The sequence below is a fragment of the Petromyzon marinus genome, unplaced genomic scaffold, assembly GCF_048934315.1.
Source record: "Petromyzon marinus isolate PM22_M1 ecotype Great Lakes invasive population unplaced genomic scaffold, UKy_Petmar_22M1.pri1.0 PM_G_Scaffold_65, whole genome shotgun sequence".
Lineage (NCBI taxonomy): Eukaryota > Metazoa > Chordata > Hyperoartia > Petromyzontiformes > Petromyzontidae > Petromyzon > Petromyzon marinus.
Genome location: NW_027423019.1, coordinates 370316 through 393598, shown reverse-complemented (window position 1 = coordinate 393598; position 23283 = coordinate 370316). Strand labels below are relative to the sequence as shown.

At 44.6% G+C, this 23283-nt stretch overlaps 1 protein-coding gene across 1 annotated transcript; it reads right to left on the bottom strand.

The window, feature by feature from the left end:
- Positions 1-674: 674 nt before the first annotated feature.
- LOC142919865 (baculoviral IAP repeat-containing protein 7-like) lies at positions 675-14650 on the bottom strand. The gene is made up of 5 exons (XM_076062534.1): positions 14542-14650; positions 7747-8300; positions 6132-6285; positions 4442-4541; positions 675-897 (listed from the first exon to the last, which is right to left on the bottom strand). The coding sequence occupies exons 2-5, from the start codon at positions 8074-8076 to the stop codon at positions 882-884; spliced, it is 600 nt and encodes a 199-aa protein (XP_075918649.1). The 5' UTR covers positions 8077-8300; positions 14542-14650; the 3' UTR covers positions 675-881.
- Positions 14651-23283: the final 8633 nt, after the last annotated feature.

Here is a 23283-nt window from a genome sequence, read left to right as displayed (position 1 = left end):
GTGAGTCGATGTGTGTGTCTTTGAGTCCATGTCTGTACATTTAGGTCCGTGTGTGTGTGTGTAAGTCGATGTGTGTCTGTCTTTTTTGCCCGGGCAACGCCAGATGTCTGTGTGTGTACGTCCATGTGTGTAAGTCCAAGTGTGCGTGTCAGTCCATATGTGTGTGTCAGTTGCTTTGTGTGTGTTAGTCGATGTGTGTGTGTTAGTCAATGTGTGTTCATGGCTCCATGTGAGTGTGTAAGTCTCTGTGTGTGTCTCTCTATCCCCGTGTGTCTCTCTCCCCGTGTGTCTCTCTCCCCGTGTCTCTCTCTCCCCATGTGTCTCTCACTCCCCGTGTGTCTCTCTCCCCATGTGTCTCTCTCCCCATGTGTCTCTCTCCCCATGTGTCTCTCTCCCCGTGTGTCTCTCTCCCCGTGTGTCTCTCTCCCCATGTGTCTCTCTCCCCATGTGTCTCTCTCCCCGTGTCTCTCACTCCCCGTGTCTCTCTCTCCCCGTGTCTCTCTCCCCGTGTGTCTCTCTCTCTCCGTGTCTCTCTCCCCCCGTGTCCCTCTCTCCCCGTGTCCCTCTCTCCCTGTGTCTCTCTCCGTGTGTCTCTCTCCCCGTGTGTCTCTCTCTCCGTGTCTCTCTCTCTTGTTGTATATGAGCCTTTTCCAAAATTGATATTAACAATAATATCTGCCGATATATATTTTAATAATAAAGGAAATAATGCATAAAAACACACAAGCCCAAAAACCCGCAAACACAGATGGAGATCATAAACAGGCCATAAATAAATAAAGAAATAATAAAACTCTCAAGGCGAGGATGTAACAGCTATCGGCGAAAATCTCCAGATGAACAAGAGTTTGATGGGCCACTTGGGAAAGGTCCCTCCGAGGTCAGAACACCAAGAGACTAGACACGGAGACGCCAACAGGGTAAATCGTATACATATTTTTTTTCCTTATTTGCCAGTAAAACAACAAAAAAATTAAAAGGCAACAACAAGAATAAGATGAAATTAGCGGTCCTAACGCTCACTCCAATTAAGAACAGGCCACCAGACACATCAGTGAATTATTATCCAATGATTAATTCGCTATCAAATGATTTTCACCTTTAATACTTACTGTTAAAACAAAGCTTGGAGACAAAATACAGTCACATCAAAGGTTTTCGAGAAGGAATGAGACAACGGGCAAACTTGCGAAAGAGTTTAAACAATATCCCAAGCAACCCCAACCACCTTTGCCTCTCTCGCTCGCGGGGAAGCAGGAATTACACCTTATCACAAGGGGCCATCTGGAAAAGCCAGCCGGGTTTGATGAGGAGACACACCCCACCCCACACACGGCAACCAGGCAAACAAAGTTTTAAAGAAATTGCAATATAACATTAATAATAACGTGTTCACCTTACACGACATTCCATTATAGAACCTTACAGAACCAAGGGATATGGATTCCAACAATCAAGAAACGGACCTCTTAAACTCAGGATGAAAATTATTTTTCTTTTTAATAATTCCATCATAACAATTCGAACCTAGGTAAACCGAGAGGTGTCGGGAGGACGTAGTTACAAACACGAGTCTTGGCGAACATGGGACCAAATGGTATTTGAGAAAAATAAGTCGAAAGTATAAAGAGATAGGTACTCCCGACCACCTTTGTCTCTCCCGAAGAGCGCGAGAGAGGAATTTCACGCCAGGGCAAACAGATCGTTATCGCAGGAGCCATCTGTACACACACGAACTCACACACACAGACCCCGCCCCCCCCCTTTTCCACTGCGCAGAGAGAATTGTCTTTGAATATAACGGTCAGCCGCATTTTCAAAAGTCAGTGAAGTTAAGTCAAGAGTCGAGACAGATCAGCGAGTCAAGACGTCCACAGGACGAGCAGTCGCATGGAGCGGCTGGCTCCCAGCCTAGCTGAGTAGCGAGGATCGCTGAGTCGCGATGTATCAACAAAAGTGAGTCATACAGCAGTGGAGAGAAACTGCTATCAGCGAACCAGCACGGGCGCGTTTGCGCACTTCAACAGAGAGAGCACGTGCGACTCAACTCACTCAACTGAAGAAAAAGCTTGGCCAGCCGCCAACAAAGTATCAGCGAATCAGCGCTGAGAGCGCTCGAGCATCTCCACAAAGAAAGCACGTGCAACGTGGCTTAACCAGCAGCGGAAAAGCACGAGCAGCCGCCAACAACTTCAGCAAACCAGTGACCAAGCGCGTGCGACTTGAGTAATACAGCAGTGGAGGAAACCTGCTGTCAGAGAGCCGCCAACAACCTCAACAAGAGAGCGCGTGCGACTCGGCTCACTCAGCAGAAGAAAAACTTGACCTGTCGCCCGCGAGCGCAGCGTCAGATACTACAGCAGCGGAAAGAGCGCGCACCGGCGCAGCTCATCCAGCAGTGGAGGAAACTGCTGTCAGCGAATCAGCACGGGCGCGTTCGCGCATCTTCAAGGAGAAAGAGCGCGGCCAGCAACGCCAAGCAAGAGCGTGCAGCAGCTTAGCCAGCAGTGGAGAAAAACTGCTATCAGCGAACCAGCACAGGCGCGTTCGCGCATCTTCAAGGAGAGGGAGCGTGCACCACCAGCGTGCCATCAGCACCAGCACCAGCGCGTGCCAGCAGCGTGCCACCAGCGTGCCACCAGCATCAGCACCAGCGCGTGCCAACAGCGTGCCACCAGCGTGCTACAACGCGCAACTTCGCGTCACCAGGGCCGAGAAGGAAGCGGCCCCGCACTCAACACCCATCGGCGCGACGACGGCGAGCGTCATGCTGACTCTTCCAGCCAGCAGTGGACAGAAACTGGCAGCCGTTCGTATGCCCAAACCCCTCCCCCACACTCTTCCCCTCACTCCCCCACCGCGCCGCAACACACAGGAAACACATTTTGGACACACGAGATGCTAACCTCGGCGTCTGCTTTACGCAAAGAATTGAACCAGTGATAACGAAGACACACGATACGCATATCGGGATAATCAAGAAGGGTTGCCACTCCAAGGTGGTGCATTAAAAATCAATTCATAACGAAAAATACTGCTGTCATTGAGTTGCATAATAACCAATCGTCCTACTGTTAAAAACGTGATAAGAATTGACTTGAATGTCTATGAATGGATGTGGTACTGTGTGGGCAATGTTTAAATACGAATTTACATTATAAGGTTAAGGTTTTGATAGAATAGTATGCATGTTTAATCTCTCTCTCAACAACCGATTGATTGCGTTACGCGTCGGGAATTAACCATAGGTGCCGTTATCAAAGTGAAACAACGTAATCGTGATGGTATCATGTTAACGCTGTGTTGAAATTCCAAAATCCCGAGATTGAGTTTTCATATTATCCAAAAATTAAAGTTAGCTAGAAAATAAAATTGATTAAAGCAGAAGGTTTGTGTGTGATTCTTCCTGAAATTCTGCGTAATATTGTTCTGCGTATGAGATCTGAATCCTGGGGACCTATCATAAGCACACTATCACCACACATAATCCATAACACACATAATTCATCATGTTCAATCCAGAGTAATCGTATCCTTATCGATAATACGGAATTAAATAGCAGAGTCGAATCGACTCTCTCTCTCATTCGTGCTCACAACACCTACAGAACTGCATACGATCAATTGCGTTGTTCCAATTAATAACCAAACCACGTCACCGAGGCTCGACCACATAATCCATAACGACCTGCATTATCATAACCACGCCCACTCGCATAAATTAATACGATTATATCTCGAATCAGCATAATTTATGCGCATAATTACACTGATTAACGTAATTTCGGATAAATTATGCAAATCACAAATTTCATTTAATTTTCATTATTTTCATCAATTTTCATAACACCTATATATACAACAAACACATTTATTATATTTATTATTTTATTGTGTTTATTATTATTTTATTATTATTATCTTATAATGCGTTGTTTGTATTGGGGAACACATCATTATTATATAATGCGATGGATGTGTTGGGGAACACATAATTACTTAATATTTACAGTGAGGGAAAAAAGCATTTGATCCCCTGCTGATTTTGTACGTTTGCCCACTGACAAAGAAATGATCAGTCTATAATTTTAATGGTAGGTTTATTTGAACAGTGAGAGACAACTACAAGAAACGTCTCACCTCTGTGATTGCCAACAAGGGTTTTTCCACCAAGTACTAAGTCATGTTTTGCAGAGGGGTCAAATACTTATTTCCCTCATTAAAATGCAAATCAATTTATAACATTTTTGACATGCGTTTTTCTGGATTTTGTTGTTGTTATTCTGTCTCTCACTATTCAAATAAACCTACCATTAAAATTATAGACTGATCATTTCTTTGTCAGTGGGCAAACGTACAAAATCAGCAGAGGATCAAATACTTTTTTCCCTCACTGTATATATATAAATTTCACAGGCGCAGCAGGTGCCAAGCGCCTCACCTGGGAAACCACTTTGCGTGCTCATGCCAAGCGCTGTCTCCCAGCGCCCACTCTTGTAGACGACCGTCGCAGCTGAAGCACCTCACAAGATCTCCGTGACCTACTCAAAATAGAAAACACATTACAGGGACCTCTCCCCTACTTATCGACACTGTCGACTTTTCAGAGATAAACAAACCCATCCAGTTGCCCGTTCGGACCAAGAGTTGTAAGTTCAACCGCCTCACAATAGATGGAAGTGGTGGCATCAACATCTGCAGAACGTGAAGAACCAGCGTCATCTACATCTACAGAACGTGAAGAACCAGTTGCATCTACATCTACAGAATACAAAAAACCAGTGGCATCTACATCTACAGAACGTGAAGAACCAGCGTCATCTACATCTACAGAATGTGAAAACCCAGTGGCATCTACATCTACAGAACGTGAAGAAGCAGCGTCATCTACATCTACAGAACGTGACGAACCAGTGGCATCTACATCTACAGAACGTGAAGAACCAGTGGCATCTACATCTACAGAACGTGAAGAACTAGTGGCATCTACATCTACAGAATACGAAAAACCAGTGGCATCTACATCTACAGAACGTGAAGAACCAGCGTCATCTATATGTACAGAACGTGAACAACCAGTGACATCTACATCTACAGAACGTGAAGAACCAGCGTCATCTACATCTACAGAACGTGAAGAACCAGTGGCATCTACATCTACAGAACGTGAAGAACCAGCGTCATCTACATCTACAGAACGCGAAGAACCAGTGGCATCTACATCTACAGAACGTGAAGAACCAGCGTCATCTACATCTACAGAACGCGAAGAACCAGTGGCATCTACATCTACAGAACGTGAAGAACCAGTGGCATCTACATCTACAGAACATGAAGAACCAGTGGCATCTACATCTACAGAACGTGAAGAACCAGTGGCTTCTACATCTACAGAACGTGAAGAACCAGTGGCATCTACATCTACAGAACGTGAAGAACCAGCGTCATCTACATCTGCAGGAGATTATACAACTTGTAAAGGCATTCCCCGTGTTTCGTGTACACACTCTACAACACGTTTGGAACCGACAGGACTTCGCACTCCTATCGTGTTTTTGTAAACTGTTCGTTGCCGTGATGTTCTTACCCCCTGTGCCCCGACTGGACATCATGCGAAAAAGATCTTCACAGCTCAATGGATTCCTCCAGTATAGATAAATATTCTGATTCTGACCTCCCTCAGGTGTTTGACCAAAACTATTAACCAACATTGAAACTGTTTTATGATACCAGGTGTTAGGACCATTGAGTTGCTATTCAGCTCTTTTTCAGAGGCGACCACCTGGCTATCACAAACGATAGCTCAACGAAGTGGCTTATCGCGTGAGAATTTAAACGCAGCCAAATACTCTAAACGCGTGTTTCTAAATGTGTAAGCACAAAACCGGAGGACCGGTAGAAAAAATCCACGCGACCACGGGGAGGGAGGCACGAAAATTCCAAATACACACCAGGCGTCAGGATGGAACCCACCACCTCCTGCCTTCCAGGCGAGGTAGCCAACATCTCCGAGCCACTGTGGCGCTTGCCCCCAAAGAGCCGCCCCTCCCCCCACAAAACGGGGACGACTACAGCGCCGGAGAAGGCCTCCACCCACTTCTACGCAGCAGCAGCAGCAGCACAAACTGTACCGGAATAGTAGAAGCCTGCGTAGGCCAGCTCATGCGGGGACACATTGGCTTTGTACGGCCAGCTCGCGAAAGATCTGATTCGCGCCCCGAACGAACGCATCTCTGGACACAGAGCGGAGTCGGCGCCATCCTGAGTGGCCGGCGGCAACGGGGCCTGCGGGGAAAAGGCGCCACCCAGGGACAAACGCAACGACGACAACGGTGACGACGATGACGACTGCGACGGCAGCGTCGACGGTGACGACGGTGACGCAGTGAGCTCATCGAATTGTCCCCGCCCTTTGGAACGGCTCCCCAGGAAGCCGTGAGGGCATTAGAATCGTTTTTATTAAACGACATCTTCGAAACAAAACCTTTTTAGACTGGCCTAAAAAGGTTAAGTCATTTACATGACTTAATACGATTACATCTCCATAACTAGCACAACTTATGCGCATAATTACATCAATTAACGTTATTTCAGATAATTACGCATTTTTCCAAATTTAATTTCATTTTGATTATTTTTATTAAAATTTTCAAGACCCGGCATATACAAAAGGTGGAGGAATTTATAGAGAAGATAATATCACAGTAGAATCTAGATTTGAATTACAGTACACTCTGGATGATCCGCGCGCGGTTTGTTCGATTGTATGAACCGCACACCTGAGATTTTGATGGAGATTAAGAACTCGTGGATATTCCCCTGAAGTCCAAATAATCTAAAAACAGTTTATACAACATTGGCAATTCTTGCAAAAATTTTATTACAAGTCACGCGGCGCTTAAACCGAACGAATACGTTGCCCCGGTTAATCCGAAATCCACGTGATCGCCTCTACGGCACGGCAGCTGCAACGTCTTTACAACGGTGGGTAGAGTTTAATTGATTTTGTTGCCGTGGCTCTGCTGTCAAATGAGCGAGCCGACTCTTCAGCGCAGGGAGCGTGAAAGTCTCATCACTGAACATGGTTACAGGCACAAAGCATTGAAGGATTGAGACTCATCTACAAGGGCGCAGCGGTATCCCGACCCTGACACCTGCTTCTGCCTATTTGGAGTTTCCGTGTTTCTCTCTCTCTCTCTGTTCCCCCATGGTCGCGTGGATTTTTACCCGGGACCTCCGGTTTCTCCCCTCCGCATTTAGAATACAGGCCACGTGCGAGGGTATTCGGCAAATATAAATGTCCACGCGACGATGCTGAGCCCGCTTTGTTGAGCAACGTCGCTGCTTTGCGTGACGGAGAGGGTCGGCATCTGAGACAAATAGCTACGTCATTGCAGCGCTGAGTAGGGCCCTCGCCAGGTCAAGAATAACTGTGTCAGCACAGGGTGCTTAAAAAGAAATGTTCACACTTATTTTTGGACTATCGTTTTTTAATCTAACACGAATCTGACCGCGAATGCGCGTCAATAGATTCAACGAGTCAAAGGGCCTCCGCTCGTTCGCCATCGTTGTCTAAACACGCCTAGAATCATCTCCAATCGGTACCCAGAGCCCGAAGGCACATCTCTTCGTGCCAATCGTTGCAAATTCTCAGCGGCACCCCGCACTAGTTTTAGGAAGGACCCGGCCTTGCCCCCCCAAAACGAGCATCAGGACGTCACCAGCGCCGTCGCTGGCGTCACCCACCGCGCGAGCGCAGGCGGGGAAGTGCCTGGCGTGCTCCCGAGCGGGGTCGTCCCCCTCCTCCCAGTGATGCATCGTCCCGCCGCAGCGGAAGCAGGCCACCAGGTCGCTGAAGCCCATGCGGTAGAGTCCGGCCCGCGCCAAGTCCGCGGGCCGCACGGGGGACGACCGGGACCACCCCTCGGAGAAGGACAGCAGCCTGGCCGATTCGCTCTGCATCTTCGAGGCCGACGGTCGCGGGATCCGGTCGAAGCGGGGCGTCGGGGGGGCGGAGCGTCTCGCCGCCGCCGACGCCGCTCTGCGGGAGGCCCGAGTGTCTACGACGTGCGGCATCGACCCGGCGGGAAAAATACGGGGGGATTTGGGGTGAAAAGAATGCTTTTGCGAGGGACGAGTCCGCCCGGGGGTCTCTTGTTAAAGATCGCTCGAGAAATGTCGGGGCCTTCTCCTTTCAAGGCGTCGAAGAGATCCCGGGGCTCGTAGCTCGTGACTCGACGGGTAGTTTAAAAACCGGCGATGGGAAATGGCACGACCCCTGTTGTCACCTTCGACGGCTCCTGAATGCGGGAACAAAAAAATGTTGGGGCGGCAAGCGTCATTAAAAACGGACATCTTTTAGTGACTTGAAATGTTTGGTTTAAACAATTCATCCATAACAGAGGCTTTTTGGGGGTTAGATCGCGTACATATATTAATCTTCTTTGGTTCTTTCGGTAAAGTCACGTAGAATGAGAATAAAATAAGAAAATAACACAAAAAAATTCTCACGACGTTTCGGCCACAACGCAAGCGGCCGTCTTCAGGTGAAAGGTACAGACCTGTCGGGATGACAGAGCTTCAATGAACAATGTTAAGATTCGTAGCGACTTTTAAGCTGGTTGGGAGAAGTGACGCACCTTGACAAAGGGGTTTACATATCAAATAGCTGAGGGACTAGCTTTGTGACTGGTCACAGAAATGGCTATGTTGTCAAGGTGCCTCACTTCTCCCAACCAGCTTAAAAGTCGCTACGAATCTTAACATCGTTCACTGAAGCTCTGTCGTCTCGACAGGTCTGTTCCTTTCACGTGAAGATGGGCGCTTGCGTTGTGGCCGAAACGTCGCGAGAATTTTATTGTGTTATTTTATTATTTTATTCTCATTCTACGTGACTTTACCGAAAGAACCAAAGAAGATGAATCCTTGCAGTCACGAAAGCTTTAAATCAAAATATATAAATGTTAAACCCACCACCACCCGACATGGCCAACTGGTAAGGGTTGTCACGTAAACAGAACAACCTCTATTATGGATGATATTGGTCGCCAAAGCCTACGTGTTAAAAATTAAACAGTTCAGTCTGTCACTTCTGACAAACGTCTGCACTGCAATAAAAGGGGGCACACACAGTCTGGATGGTCCTGTACCAAACGGAATTTCGAGGGTTATCTGGTGTGAGAAAAACCAACACTACCCATAGACTCAGCACTGCGCCATAGACTCAACACTACCCATAGACTCAACACTACACCATAGACTCAGCACTGCCCCATAGACTCAACACTACCCATAGACTCAGCACTGCACCATAGACTCAACACTGCCCATAGACTCAACACTGTACCATAGACTCAACACTGCACCATAGACTCAACACTACCCATAGACTCAGCACTGCACCATAGACTCAAGACTACCCATAGACTCATCACCGCATCATAGACTCAACACTGCATCATAGACTCAACACTGCACCATATACTCAACACTGCACCATAGACTAAACACTGCCCATAGACTCAACACTGCACCATAGACTCAACACTGCACCATAGACTCAACACTACCCATAGACTCATCACCGCATCATAGACTCAACACTGCATCATAGACTCAACACTGCACCATATACTCAACACTGCACCATAGACTCAACACTACACCATCGACTCAACACTGCCCATAGACTCAACACTGTACCATAGACTCAACACTGCACCATAGACTCAACACTACCCATAGACTCAGCACTGCACCATAGACTCAAGACTACCCATAGACTCATCACCGCATCATAGACTCAACACTGCATCATAGACTCAACACTGCACCATATACTCAACACTGCACCATAGACTCAACACTGCCCATAGACTCAACACTGCACCATAGACTCAACACTGCACCATAGACTCAGCACTGCACCATAGACTCAACACTGCACCATAGACTCAGCACTGCACCATAGACTCAACACTGCACCATAGATTCAACACTACCCATAGACTCAGCACTGCACCATAGACTCAACACTACCCATAGACTCATCACCGCATCATAGACTCAACACTGCATCATAGACTCAACACTGCACCATATACTCAACACTGCACCATAGACTCAACACTACACCATCGACTCAACACTGCCCATAGACTCAACACTGCACCATAGACTCAACACTGCACCATAGACTCAACACTGCACCATAGACTCAGCACTGCACCATAGACTCAACACTGCACCATAGACTCAACACTACACTATAGACTCAACACTGCACCATAGACTCAACACTGCACCATAGACTCAACACTACACCATAGACTCAACACTGCACCATAGACTCAGCACTGCACCATAGACTCAACACTGCACCATAGACTCAACACTGCCCATAGACTCAACACTACACCATAGACTCAACGCTGCCCATAGACTCAACACTGCACCATAGACTCAACACTGCACCATAGACTCAACACTGCACCATAGACTCAACACTACACCATAGACTCAAGACTACCCATAGACTCATCACCGCATCATAGACTCAACACTGCATCATAGACTCAACACTGCACCATATACTCAACACTGCACCATAGACTCAACACTGCCCATAGACTCAACACTGCACCATAGACTCAACACTGCACCATAGACTCAGCACTGCACAATAGACTCAACACTGCACCATAGACTCAGCACTGCACCATAGACTCAACACTGCACCATAGACTCAACACTACCCATAGACTCAGCACTGCACCATAGACTCAACACTACCCATAGACTCATCACCGCATCATAGACTCAACACTGCATCATAGACTCAACACTGCACCATATACTCAACACTGCACCATAGACTCAACACTACACCATCGACTCAACACTGCCCATAGACTCAACACTGCACCATAGACTCAACACTGCACCATAGACTCAACACTGCACCATAGACTCAGCACTGCACCATAGACTCAACACTGCACCATAGACTCAACACTACACTATAGACTCAACACTGCACCATAGACTCAACACTGCACCATAGACTCAACACTACACCATAGACTCAACACTGCACCATAGACTCAGCACTGCACCATAGACTCAACACTGCACCATAGACTCAACACTGCCCATAGACTCAACACTACACCATAGACTCAACGCTGCCCATAGACTCAACACTGCACCATAGACTCAACACTGCACCATAGACTCAACACTGCACCATAGACTCAACACTGCACCATAGACTCAACACTGCACCATAGACTCAACACTGCACCATAGACTCAACACTACCCATAGACTCAGCACTGCACCATAGACTCAACACTACCCATAGACTCATCACCGCATCATAGACTCAACACTGCATCATAGACTCAACACTGCACCATATACTCAACACTGCACCATAGACTCAACACTACACCATCGACTCAACACTGCCCATAGACTCAACACTGCACCATAGACTCAACACTGCACCATAGACTCAACACTGCACCATAGACTCAGCACTGCACCATAGACTCAACACTGCACCATAGACTCAACACTACACTATAGACTCAACACTGCACCATAGACTCAACACTGCACCATAGACTCAACACTACACCATAGACTCAACACTGCACCATAGACTCAGCACTGCACCATAGACTCAACACTGCACCATAGACTCAACACTGCCCATAGACTCAACACTACACCATAGACTCAACGCTGCCCATAGACTCAACACTGCACCATAGACTCAACACTGCACCATAGACTCAACACTGCACCATAGACTCAACACTACACCATAGACTCAAGACTACCCATAGACTCATCACCGCATCATAGACTCAACACTGCATCATAGACTCAACACTGCACCATATACTCAACACTGCACCATAGACTCAACACTGCCCATAGACTCAACACTGCACCATAGACTCAACACTGCACCATAGACTCAGCACTGCACAATAGACTCAACACTGCACCATAGACTCAGCACTGCACCATAGACTCAACACTGCACCATAGACTCAACACTACCCATAGACTCAGCACTGCACCATAGACTCAACACTACCCATAGACTCATCACCGCATCATAGACTCAACACTGCATCATAGACTCAACACTGCACCATATACTCAACACTGCACCATAGACTCAACACTACACCATCGACTCAACACTGCCCATAGACTCAACACTGCACCATAGACTCAACACTGCACCATAGACTCAACACTGCACCATAGACTCAGCACTGCACCATAGACTCAACACTGCACCATAGACTCAACACTACACTATAGACTCAACACTGCACCATAGACTCAACACTGCACCATAGACTCAACACTACACCATAGACTCAACACTGCACCATAGACTCAGCACTGCACCATAGACTCAACACTGCACCATAGACTCAACACTGCCCATAGACTCAACACTACACCATAGACTCAACGCTGCCCATAGACTCAACACTGCACCATAGACTCAACACTGCACCATAGACTCAACACTACACCATAGACTCAACACTGCACCATAGACTCAACACTGCACCATAGACTCAACACTGCACCATAGACTCAACACTACACCATAGACTCAACACTGCACCATAGACTCAGCACTGCACCATAGACTCAACACTGCACCATAGACTCAACACTGCCCATAGACTCAACACTACACCATAGACTCAACACTGCCCATAGACTCAACACTGCACCATAGACTCAACACTGCACCATAGACTCAACACTGCACGATAGACTCAACACTACACCATAGACTCAACACTGCACCATAGACTCAACACTGCACCATAGACTCAACACTGCACCATAGACTCAACACTGCACCATAGACTCAACACTGCACCATAGACTCAACACTGCACCATAGACTCAACACTGCACCATAGACTCAACACTGCACCATAGACTCAACACTACAGCATAAACTCAACACTGCACCATAGACTCAACACTGCGCCATAGACTCAACACTGCACCATAGACTCAACACTGCACCATAGACTCAACACTACACCATAGACTCAACACTACACCATAGACTCAACACTGCACCATAGACTCAACACTACACCATAGACTCAACACTGCACCATAGACTCAACACTGCACCATAGACTCAACACTGCACCATAGACTCAACACTACACCATAGACTCAACACTGCACCATAGACTCAACACTGCACCATAGACTCAACTGCACCATAGACTCAACACTACACCATAGACTCAACACTACACGATAGATTTCGATTTAAAGCTGTCGTGACTGCAGGGATTAATCTTCTTGGTTCTTTAGGTAAAGTCACGTCGGTTCTTAACTAATTGTATTTTTACGGTGACCTCAGACCGCAGCTCTTTCGCTGGCACCGCCTCTTAACACCTCTCACAGCACGGTTAACGTTGTGGTTTGTAACGTGGAGTATAACAGCGCCTCGTGGCTGTTTCTCTCCCCCCCTCCTCCGTCCCGAGGAGCGTGGATGGACTCGTCCGTGTGAACGGGGCCCGTCGCTGTCCGTGGTGCTGGAGGTGAGGGGAAGGATCCCACACACTCTGTGGTTCTATTCGGTAAAGTCACCACGTAGGTTAATTAAAATATAAAATAACAAAAAATCACGACGTTTCGGCCACAGCACAAGCGGCCTTCATCAGGTGAAGGGACCGTGCCGTCATGATGAAGGCCGCTTGCGTTGTGGCCGAAACGTTGTGAGATTTTTGTTATTTTATTTTTGTTACCTACGTGACTTTACCGAATAGAACCAAAGAGCATGGATCCTTGCAGTCATGAAAGATTCAAATCTAGTATAAGAATCCACCCATTGTTTCGCCATATGGCATTGTGATATATAACGACTTATTGTTGGTGGCTCAGCTGGTTGGAGAGTATATAGAGTTTATTGATAACATTGAGGTATAGTAATAGGTTTTACCCTTTTAACTGGCACAAAAACTGACACCTTTATTCAAGGCATCATATTCTTAGTTTTTTCGGCAATACCGAAAAAACTAAGAATATGAATTACTGCAGTCACGAAAGCTTTAAATCAAAATTCAAGGCATCATGTTTGTAATAACCACAACACATGATGCCTTGAATAAAGGTGTCAGTTTTTGTGCCAGTTAAAAGAGTACAACCTATTACTATATCTTGTTACTGGTAAAGGAGGTCTCATAAAACATTGAGGTAGTTTATATTTTAGTTTTTTATTGGTTTACTATATGGCATTCATTATATAGCGTAGTGTATACCCAGTTGCTCTGTGTTAATAGCTCAGCTTAAAGAAGAATATACTGAGTACATTTATTATATTGATGTAATTTATACTTTGTTTTTTTTTCACATCGATTTACTGCACGATAGATGGGTTAGTTGCAGCCCCCTTTAGCGTCCACAGACTCAACAACAGCTGCACCTGCAAATCGTCTGCAAATCACGGAGTGGACGGTAGAGGGCATTCTTTACCTCAGGCTTTCTCTCAAAAGTCGCGACCTCACACTCCTAGCGGGTCCTCGTCGTCGTCCTCCTCCTCGTCGTTAATTGAGCAACAAAAATAAATTTGCAGGCGTCTGCACCCCCCTCACGGATTAAAAAATATGGCGGTGGGTGACGGGGAGGAGCCAAAACAAATTGGCGGGAAAACAAAAAAACTTCGCGTCACGTGGGAAGGGAGACGCCAAATCCGATTGGCTCCGAGGTGGGAGCGACTTTGAGGAAAACTTTTTTACAGTAAGAAATTACAAAACTCAACATCGACAATAAAACTCGCGTTGGCATTCGCGCGGTGTAAATAAATGTAAAAATAAAATAAAAGTTGTATTGTTGACGTACCATATTTAAATCAAATGTTTTTGACTCGAACACGATTCCATTGTTTCGATTCCTTTTCAGTCCTGAATCGTGTCGTGCTATGATTACGAAACGCGAATCGTGGTCCGCGTTTGCTGAGCCAATAGGAGCGCAACGCTGCTGAAGGCAGCGTCCAATAGGAGCAGGCGATGGTGGGAGGTGGCCGGGTGCCGCTTGGACCAATCAGTGAGCAGGGTATATTCTTAGTTTTTTCGGTAAAGTCACGTTGAAGAGAAACAACAAAATAACAAAATATATATAAAACAATAAAAAAAATTCTCACGACGTTTCGACCATAACTCAAACGGTCATCATCAGGTGTGTCGGTTTGCATAAATTTATTTTGAAAACGGCATATTTATTTATTTATATATATAAATAACGTTTGCGTCACGCGCAACGATTGGCTGTTTGCCAGGACTAGTCCATCTATTTTTTGAAAAGAGGAGGGGGGAGACGAAATTTGTTTTTATGTATGCTGTCTGAAAGGCACTGTAAGCGTGAACAATCAATCAAGAACTGAAATGATTGATCAAATCTTTCCAATGATTGCTAAGATAGAATCCATCTTCTCGGTTGAAATTGTCTCTGTGTTTGTATATGTGGATAGCCTCATGAACGAATCTCTCATGGAAGCCAGATGGCTTACAAAGAACCTCCGTCTTGGAAAAGTCAATGGCATGTGAGCCTACTGAATTAGAACAATGATCTGCTACGGCCGAGGTGTTGGTCCTACCGTGTTTAAGGTCTGCTTTATGTTCACGAATGCGGTCCGAGATATGGCGTTTGGTTTCTCCAATGTAACTACTACCACAGAGGCAACTTAGTTTGTAGACACCAGGGTATTGTATGTCCGAATCACATCTTTTACAGACGGAACCAGATCACGGATTTTATGTAATGTGTTGAAACGGACCTGGATCTTGTGTTTATTCAAGATTTTGGAGATCTTTTTTGTGATCCCAGCAATGTAGGGTAAAGTGATGGTTTTGAAAGGCTCCTCAAGAGGGTTCTTCTTCATGGTTTGAGTGATAGCTTTGCGGATTGTATAGTCGGAGTAACCATTAGCCCTAAGAGCCTGGTGTACGTGCTTGAGTTCACTGCTTATGTGTTCCTGGTCGGATATGCATTGGGCTCTATGATACAGAGTCTTGATGAGAGAATTCTTCTGTGATGGATGGTGGTGGGAATCCGGTTTCAGATAAGCATCCGTATGGGTAGCTTTCCTGTAGACAGAGTGGCTCATTGAACCATCAGGTCTCTTTTTAATTAGGACATCCAAAAAAGGTATCTTGCCATCTATTTCGACTTCCATGGTAAATCTGATGGCTGGGTGTATGGAATTGATGTGGTCGAAGAATTGGTCTAGAGCAGGCCGGCCATGTGGCCAGATGACAAAAGTGTCATCCACGTACCTCTTCCACAAGGTTGGGCGCAGAGTGGCAGTCTGGATGGCGTCAGTCTCAAATTTCTCCATGAAAATGTTAGCTATAACTGGAGAAAGGGGGGAGCCCATTGGGGTGCCCTCAGTTTGTTTGTAGAAAGTTCCATTCCAAGTGAAGTATGTATTGGTTAAACAGTGTCTCACCAGGGGGGGTACCTCAGCGTTTAGTCCTTGATGAACCAAGTCTTCAATGATTGCAATGGTGTCAGGTACAGGAACCTTGGTGAACAAGGAAACTACATCAAAACTGACAAGCAGGTCGTCTGGGGACAGGGAAATACCCTTGATTGTTGATACCAGGTGAGTAGAATTTTGTACCGCAGAGGTGGTCTTTCCAGTGAAAGGACGCAGGATTTCAGACAAAAAACGAGCTAGTTTGTAGGTGGGGGAGCTGATAGTAGAGACTATGGGACGAAGAGGTGTATCAACTTTATGTATTTTTGGTAAGCCGTATAATCTTGGTGGCCTGGCAGCAGAAGGTTTCAACGAAAACCGTTTAGATTGATCAATTAATGCGGTTGAATCAGAAATTATTTTGTTGGTTTGTGTGACGAGGCTGTTGGTGGGATCTCTTTTTATTTTTGTATAACTACCATCGTCGAGTAATTCTTTAATTTTGTTGTTGTATTCTATTGTATCCATGATAACAGTAGCATTGCCTTTGTCAGCTGAGAGAACTACAATATCATTCCTCTTTTTTTAATTTATATAATTCAAAACGCTCATCTTTGCTGAGGTTGCTAGCTGGCATCTTAGCGTTTTTGAGGGTTGCAGCGATTTCAGATCTTGCTACGTCTGCAGCGATGTGACCCAGGCCCCTGAGAGCAACGTCTACTTGGGCAATTATATCATTAACTGGTATGTGTTTAGGTGTGACTGCAAAGTTTAGACCTTTAGCTAAAACGGATTTCAGACCATCGGAAATAGAACTGTTACTGCGATTAATTACGACTTTATTAACGTCTAACTTTTTGGTGTGTGGGTCCGGTCTTTTGTTGAAAAGGAGGTTAAATTTGGAAATCAGGTTTTCCTTACATTTGGTCGACATAGTAGCAGCTGAAGAGGCAGTCATATTGTCTACATGTTCCCAATCCGATGTGGACATTATTGCCGTCAATGATAAGTGTGATTTGTAGAGTGTCTTGTCTAACTGATCTAGTTCTGTGCGTATAAGTCTGATTTTTTCTGAGATAAGAGCTAAGCTAGTTTTGAAAAGAATTCGTTTCGCATTAGAAGAAGTTACAGTAGCAGAGGTGAGTGTAAATGCGATTGGTATTACCCCAGAGTCGCGGCATCTCTTCAGGAAGGTGAGAGACTCGATCAGCTGAGCTTTCTTATCCCGGAGTTTGTTGAAGGATCTTAAAGTTATGTGAAAACCCTCCCCGTAGAGGCGATTAAATTTTGATTTAAAGCTTTCGTGACTGCAGTAATTCATATTCTTAGTTTTTTCGGTAAAGTCACGTTGAAGAGAAACAACAAAATAACAAAATATATATAAAACAATAAAAAAAAAATTCTCACGACGTTTCGACCATAACTCAAACGGTCATCATCAGGTGTGTCGGTTTGCATAAATTTATTTTGAAAACGGCATATTTATTTATTTATATATATATATAAATAACGTTTGCGTCACGCGCAACGATTGGCTGTTTGCCAGGACTAGTCCATCTATTTTTTGAAAAGAGGAGGGGGGAGACGAAATTTGTTTTTATGTATGCTGTCTGAAAGGCACTGTAAGCGTGAACAATCAATCAAGAACTGAAATGATTTATCAAATCTTTCCAATGATTGCTAAGATAGAATCCATCTTCTCGGTTGAAATACATACTTCACTTGGAATGGAACTTTCTACAAACAAACTGAGGGCACCCCAATGGGCTCCCCCCTTTCTCCAGTTATAGCTAACATTTTCATGGAGAAATTTGAGACTGACGCCATCCAGACTGCCACTCTGCGCCCAACCTTGTGGAAGAGGTACGTGGATGACACTTTTGTCATCTGGCCACATGGCCGGCCTGCTCTAGACCAATTCTTCGACCACATCAATTCCATACACCCAGCCATCAGATTTACCATGGAAGTCGAAATAGATGGCAAGATACCTTTTTTGGATGTCCTAATTAAAAAGAGACCTGATGGTTCAATGAGCCACTCTGTCTACAGGAAAGCTACCCATACGGATGCTTATCTGAAACCGGATTCCCACCACCATCCATCACAGAAGAATTCTCTCATCAAGACTCTGTATCATAGAGCCCAATGCATATCCGACCAGGAACACATAAGCAGTGAACTCAAGCACGTACACCAGGCTCTTAGGGCTAATGGTTACTCCGACTATACAATCCGCAAAGCTATCACTCAAACCATGAAGAAGAACCCTCTTGAGGAGCCTTTCAAAACCATCACTTTACCCTACATTGCTGGGATCACAAAAAAGATCTCCAAAATCTTGAATAAACACAAGATCCAGGTCCGTTTCAACACATTACATAAAATCCGTGATCTGGTTCCATCTGTAAAAGATGTGATTCCGGACATACAATACCCTGGTGTCTACAAACTAAGTTGCCTCTGTGGTAGTAGTTACATTGGAGAAACCAAACGCCATATCTCGGACCGCATTCGTGAACATAAAGCAGACCTTAAACACGGTAGGACCAACACCTCGGCCGTAGCAGATCATTGTTCTAATTCAGTAGGCTCACATGCCATTGACTTTTCCAAGACGGAGGTTCTTTGTAAGCCATCTGGCTTCCATGAGAGATTCGTTCATGAGGCTATCCACATATACAAACACAGAGACAATTTCAACCGAGAAGATGGATTCTATCTTAGCAATCATTGGAAAGATTTGATAAATCATTTCAGTTCTTGATTGATTGTTCACGCTTACAGTGCCTTTCAGACAGCATACATAAAAACAAATTTCGTCTCCCCCCTCCTCTTTTCAAAAAATAGATGGACTAGTCCTGGCAAACAGCCAATCGTTGCGCGTGACGCAAACGTTATTTATATATATATATAAATAAATAAATATGCCGTTTTCAAAATAAATTTATGCAAACCGACACACCTGATGATGACCGTTTGAGTTATGGTCGAAACGTCGTGAGAATTTTTTTATTGTTTTATATATATTTTGTTATTTTGTTGTTTCTCTTCAACGTGACTTTACCGAAAAAACTAAGAATATGAATTACTGCAGTCACGAAAGCTTTAAATCAAAATTTAATCGCCTCTACGGGGAGGGTTTTCACATAACTTTAAGATCCTTCAACAAACTCCGGGATAAGAAAGCTCAGCTGATCGAGTCTCTCACCTTCCTGAAGAGATGCCGCGACTCTGGGGTAATACCAATCGCATTTACACTCACCTCTGCTACTGTAACTTCTTCTAATGCGAAACGAATTCTTTTCAAAACTAGCTTAGCTCTTATCTCAGAAAAAATCAGACTTATACGCACAGAACTAGATCAGTTAGACAAGACACTCTACAAATCACACTTATCATTGACGGCAATAATGTCCACATCGGATTGGGAACATGTAGACAATATGACTGCCTCTTCAGCTGCTACTATGTCGACCAAATGTAAGGAAAACCTGATTTCCAAATTTAACCTCCTTTTCAACAAAAGACCGGACCCACACACCAAAAAGTTAGACGTTAATAAAGTCGTAATTAATCGCAGTAACAGTTCTATTTCCGATGGTCTGAAATCCGTTTTAGCTAAAGGTCTAAACTTTGCAGTCACACCTAAACACATACCAGTTAATGATATAATTGCCCAAGTAGACGTTGCTCTCAGGGGCCTGGGTCACATCGCTGCAGACGTAGCAAGATCTGAAATCGCTGCAACCCTCAAAAACGCTAAGATGCCAGCTAGCAACCTCAGCAAAGATGAGCGTTTTGAATTATATAAATTAAAAAAGAGGAATGATATTGTAGTTCTCTCAGCTGACAAAGGCAATGCTACTGTTATCATGGATACAATAGAATACAACAACAAAATTAAAGAATTACTCGACGATGGTAGTTATACAAAAATAAAAAGAGATCCCACCAACAGCCTCGTCACACAAACCAACAAAATAATTTCTGATTCAACCGCATTAATTGATCAATCTAAACGGTTTTCGTTGAAACCTTCTGCTGCCAGGCCACCAAGATTATACGGCTTACCAAAAATACATAAAGTTGATATACCTCTTCGTCCCATAGTCTCTACTATCAGCTCCCCCACCTACAAACTAGCTCGTTTTTTGTCTGAAATCCTGCGTCCTTTCACTGGAAAGACCACCTCTGCGGTACAAAATTCTACTCACCTGGTATCAACAATCAAGGGTATTTCCCTGTCCCCAGACGACCTGCTTGTCAGTTTTGATGTAGTTTCCTTGTTCACCAAGGTTCCTGTACCTGACACCATTGCAATCATTGAAGACTTGGTTCATCAAGGACTAAACGCTGAGGTACCCCCCCTGGTGAGACACTGTTTAACCAATACATACTTCACTTGGAATGGAACTTTCTACAAACAAACTGAGGGCACCCCAATGGGCTCCCCCCTTTCTCCAGTTATAGCTAACATTTTCATGGAGAAATTTGAGACTGACGCCATCCAGACTGCCACTCTGCGCCCAACCTTGTGGAAGAGGTACGTGGATGACACTTTTGTCATCTGGCCACATGGCCGGCCTGCTCTAGACCAATTCTTCGACCACATCAATTCCATACACCCAGCCATCAGATTTACCATGGAAGTCGAAATAGATGGCAAGATACCTTTTTTGGATGTCCTAATTAAAAAGAGACCTGATGGTTCAATGAGCCACTCTGTCTACAGGAAAGCTACCCATACGGATGCTTATCTGAAACCGGATTCCCACCACCATCCATCACAGAAGAATTCTCTCATCAAGACTCTGTATCATAGAGCCCAATGCATATCCGACCAGGAACACATAAGCAGTGAACTCAAGCACGTACACCAGGCTCTTAGGGCTAATGGTTACTCCGACTATACAATCCGCAAAGCTATCACTCAAACCATGAAGAAGAACCCTCTTGAGGAGCCTTTCAAAACCATCACTTTACCCTACATTGCTGGGATCACAAAAAAGATCTCCAAAATCTTGAATAAACACAAGATCCAGGTCCGTTTCAACACATTACATAAAATCCGTGATCTGGTTCCGTCTGTAAAAGATGTGATTCCGGACATACAATACCCTGGTGTCTACAAACTAAGTTGCCTCTGTGGTAGTAGTTACATTGGAGAAACCAAACGCCATATCTCGGACCGCATTCGTGAACATAAAGCAGACCTTAAACACGGTAGGACCAACACCTCGGCCGTAGCAGATCATTGTTCTAATTCAGTAGGCTCACATGCCATTGACTTTTCCAAGACGGAGGTTCTTTGTAAGCCATCTGGCTTCCATGAGAGATTCGTTCATGAGGCTATCCACATATACAAACACAGAGACAATTTCAACCGAGAAGATGGATTCTATCTTAGCAATCATTGGAAAGATTTGATCAATCATTTCAGTTCTTGATTTATTGTTCACGCTTACAGTGCCTTTCAGACAGCATACATAAAAACAAATTTCGTCTCCCCCCTCCTCTTTTCAAAAAATAGATGGACTAGTCCTGGCAAACAGCCAATCGTTGCGCGTGACGCAAACGTTATTTATATATATAAATAAATATGCCGTTTTCAAAATAAATTTATGCAAACCGACACACCTGATGATGACCGTTTGAGTTATGGTCGAAACGTCGTGAGAATTTTTTTATTGTTTTATATATATTTTGTTATTTTGTTGTTTCTCTTCAACGTGACTTTACCGAAAAAACTAAGAATATGAATTACTGCAGTCACGAAAGCTTTAAATCAAAATTTAGTGAGCAGGGTGTTCAATGTTTCCCGCTCTTTCGGGGTTTTTTGTTAAATCACAAAAACAATATTTAAACCCCGGGGTAAAAGTTATCAAGAGCATTGTTTTAATAAGTGTGTAGTCGGAAAAGTTCGCACGCAAATTATATTTAAACAGAGGAGCAGTAACAATAATATAACTACACCAATATTATCCCAATGGCAATCGATTCCATCAGCTATAATCACTACCATCTCGATTCCCGCTTTATCCCCATTGAAAATCGATTCCACGAGCTCCATTCACCAACAATCGATTCCCATGTTATCAACAACGGGAATCGACTCCATTTGAACGTCGGAAGCCGCAACGGGAATCGACTCCATCTGAACGTCGGAAGCCGCAACGGGAATCGACTCCATCTAAAACGTCGGAAGCCGCAACGGGAATCGACTCCATCTGAACGTCGGAAGCCGCAACGGGAATCGACTCCATCTGAACGTCGGAAGCCGCAACGGGAATCGACTCCATGTTACTTTTTAAACAATGCCTAAGAGTGTTATTCTATTACAACCTTGCTCCGTTTTTTTCTTCATAACCACAATCATATAAACAGAAATCTATGCATTGTTACATGAAGACAAGTCCACATATTGTGGCCAAGGTTGAGAAAATTGTTATTTTTATTTACATAGCACAGCAATTATTATTTTTGTTTAAATATTTTTAATATAAATATATTGGGAGGGGGGCATTTTGAGCAATATTTTTTTTGGGGGAAATCTTTTTTTAATTCTTCTACAAGCCGCCACAACATGTACACTTAGCCAGCTCTTACAATGAACAATACTTCAATGGCACGCGTTGAAACTTAAGCCTAAGGTGTTTCTCCCCTCTGAGAAACACTTTCAAGGTCCCTCTTGTCATTTCAATATATCGTTGATACAGAATAAATAAACTCCGCTCATCTCATTCCACCAATGGATGAAGGCTTCCCCAACTACATGGCGGTAATGGGGAGGAGGTTGT

Excerpts from the sequence above, each read along its gene's own strand:
- LOC142919865 (XM_076062534.1), bottom strand. The coding sequence starts at position 8,076 with ATGCCGCACGTCGTAGACACTCGGGCCTCCCGCAGAGCGGCGTCGGCG. Across the intron at positions 6,286-7,746 it reads TCCCCGCCTGCGCTCGCGCG|GCCCCGTTGCCGCCGGCCAC; the intron begins GTGGGTGACGCC and ends TTTTCCCCGCAG. Across the intron at positions 4,542-6,131 it reads CGCAGGCTTCTACTATTCCG|GTCACGGAGATCTTGTGAGG; the intron begins GTACAGTTTGTG and ends TATTTTGAGTAG.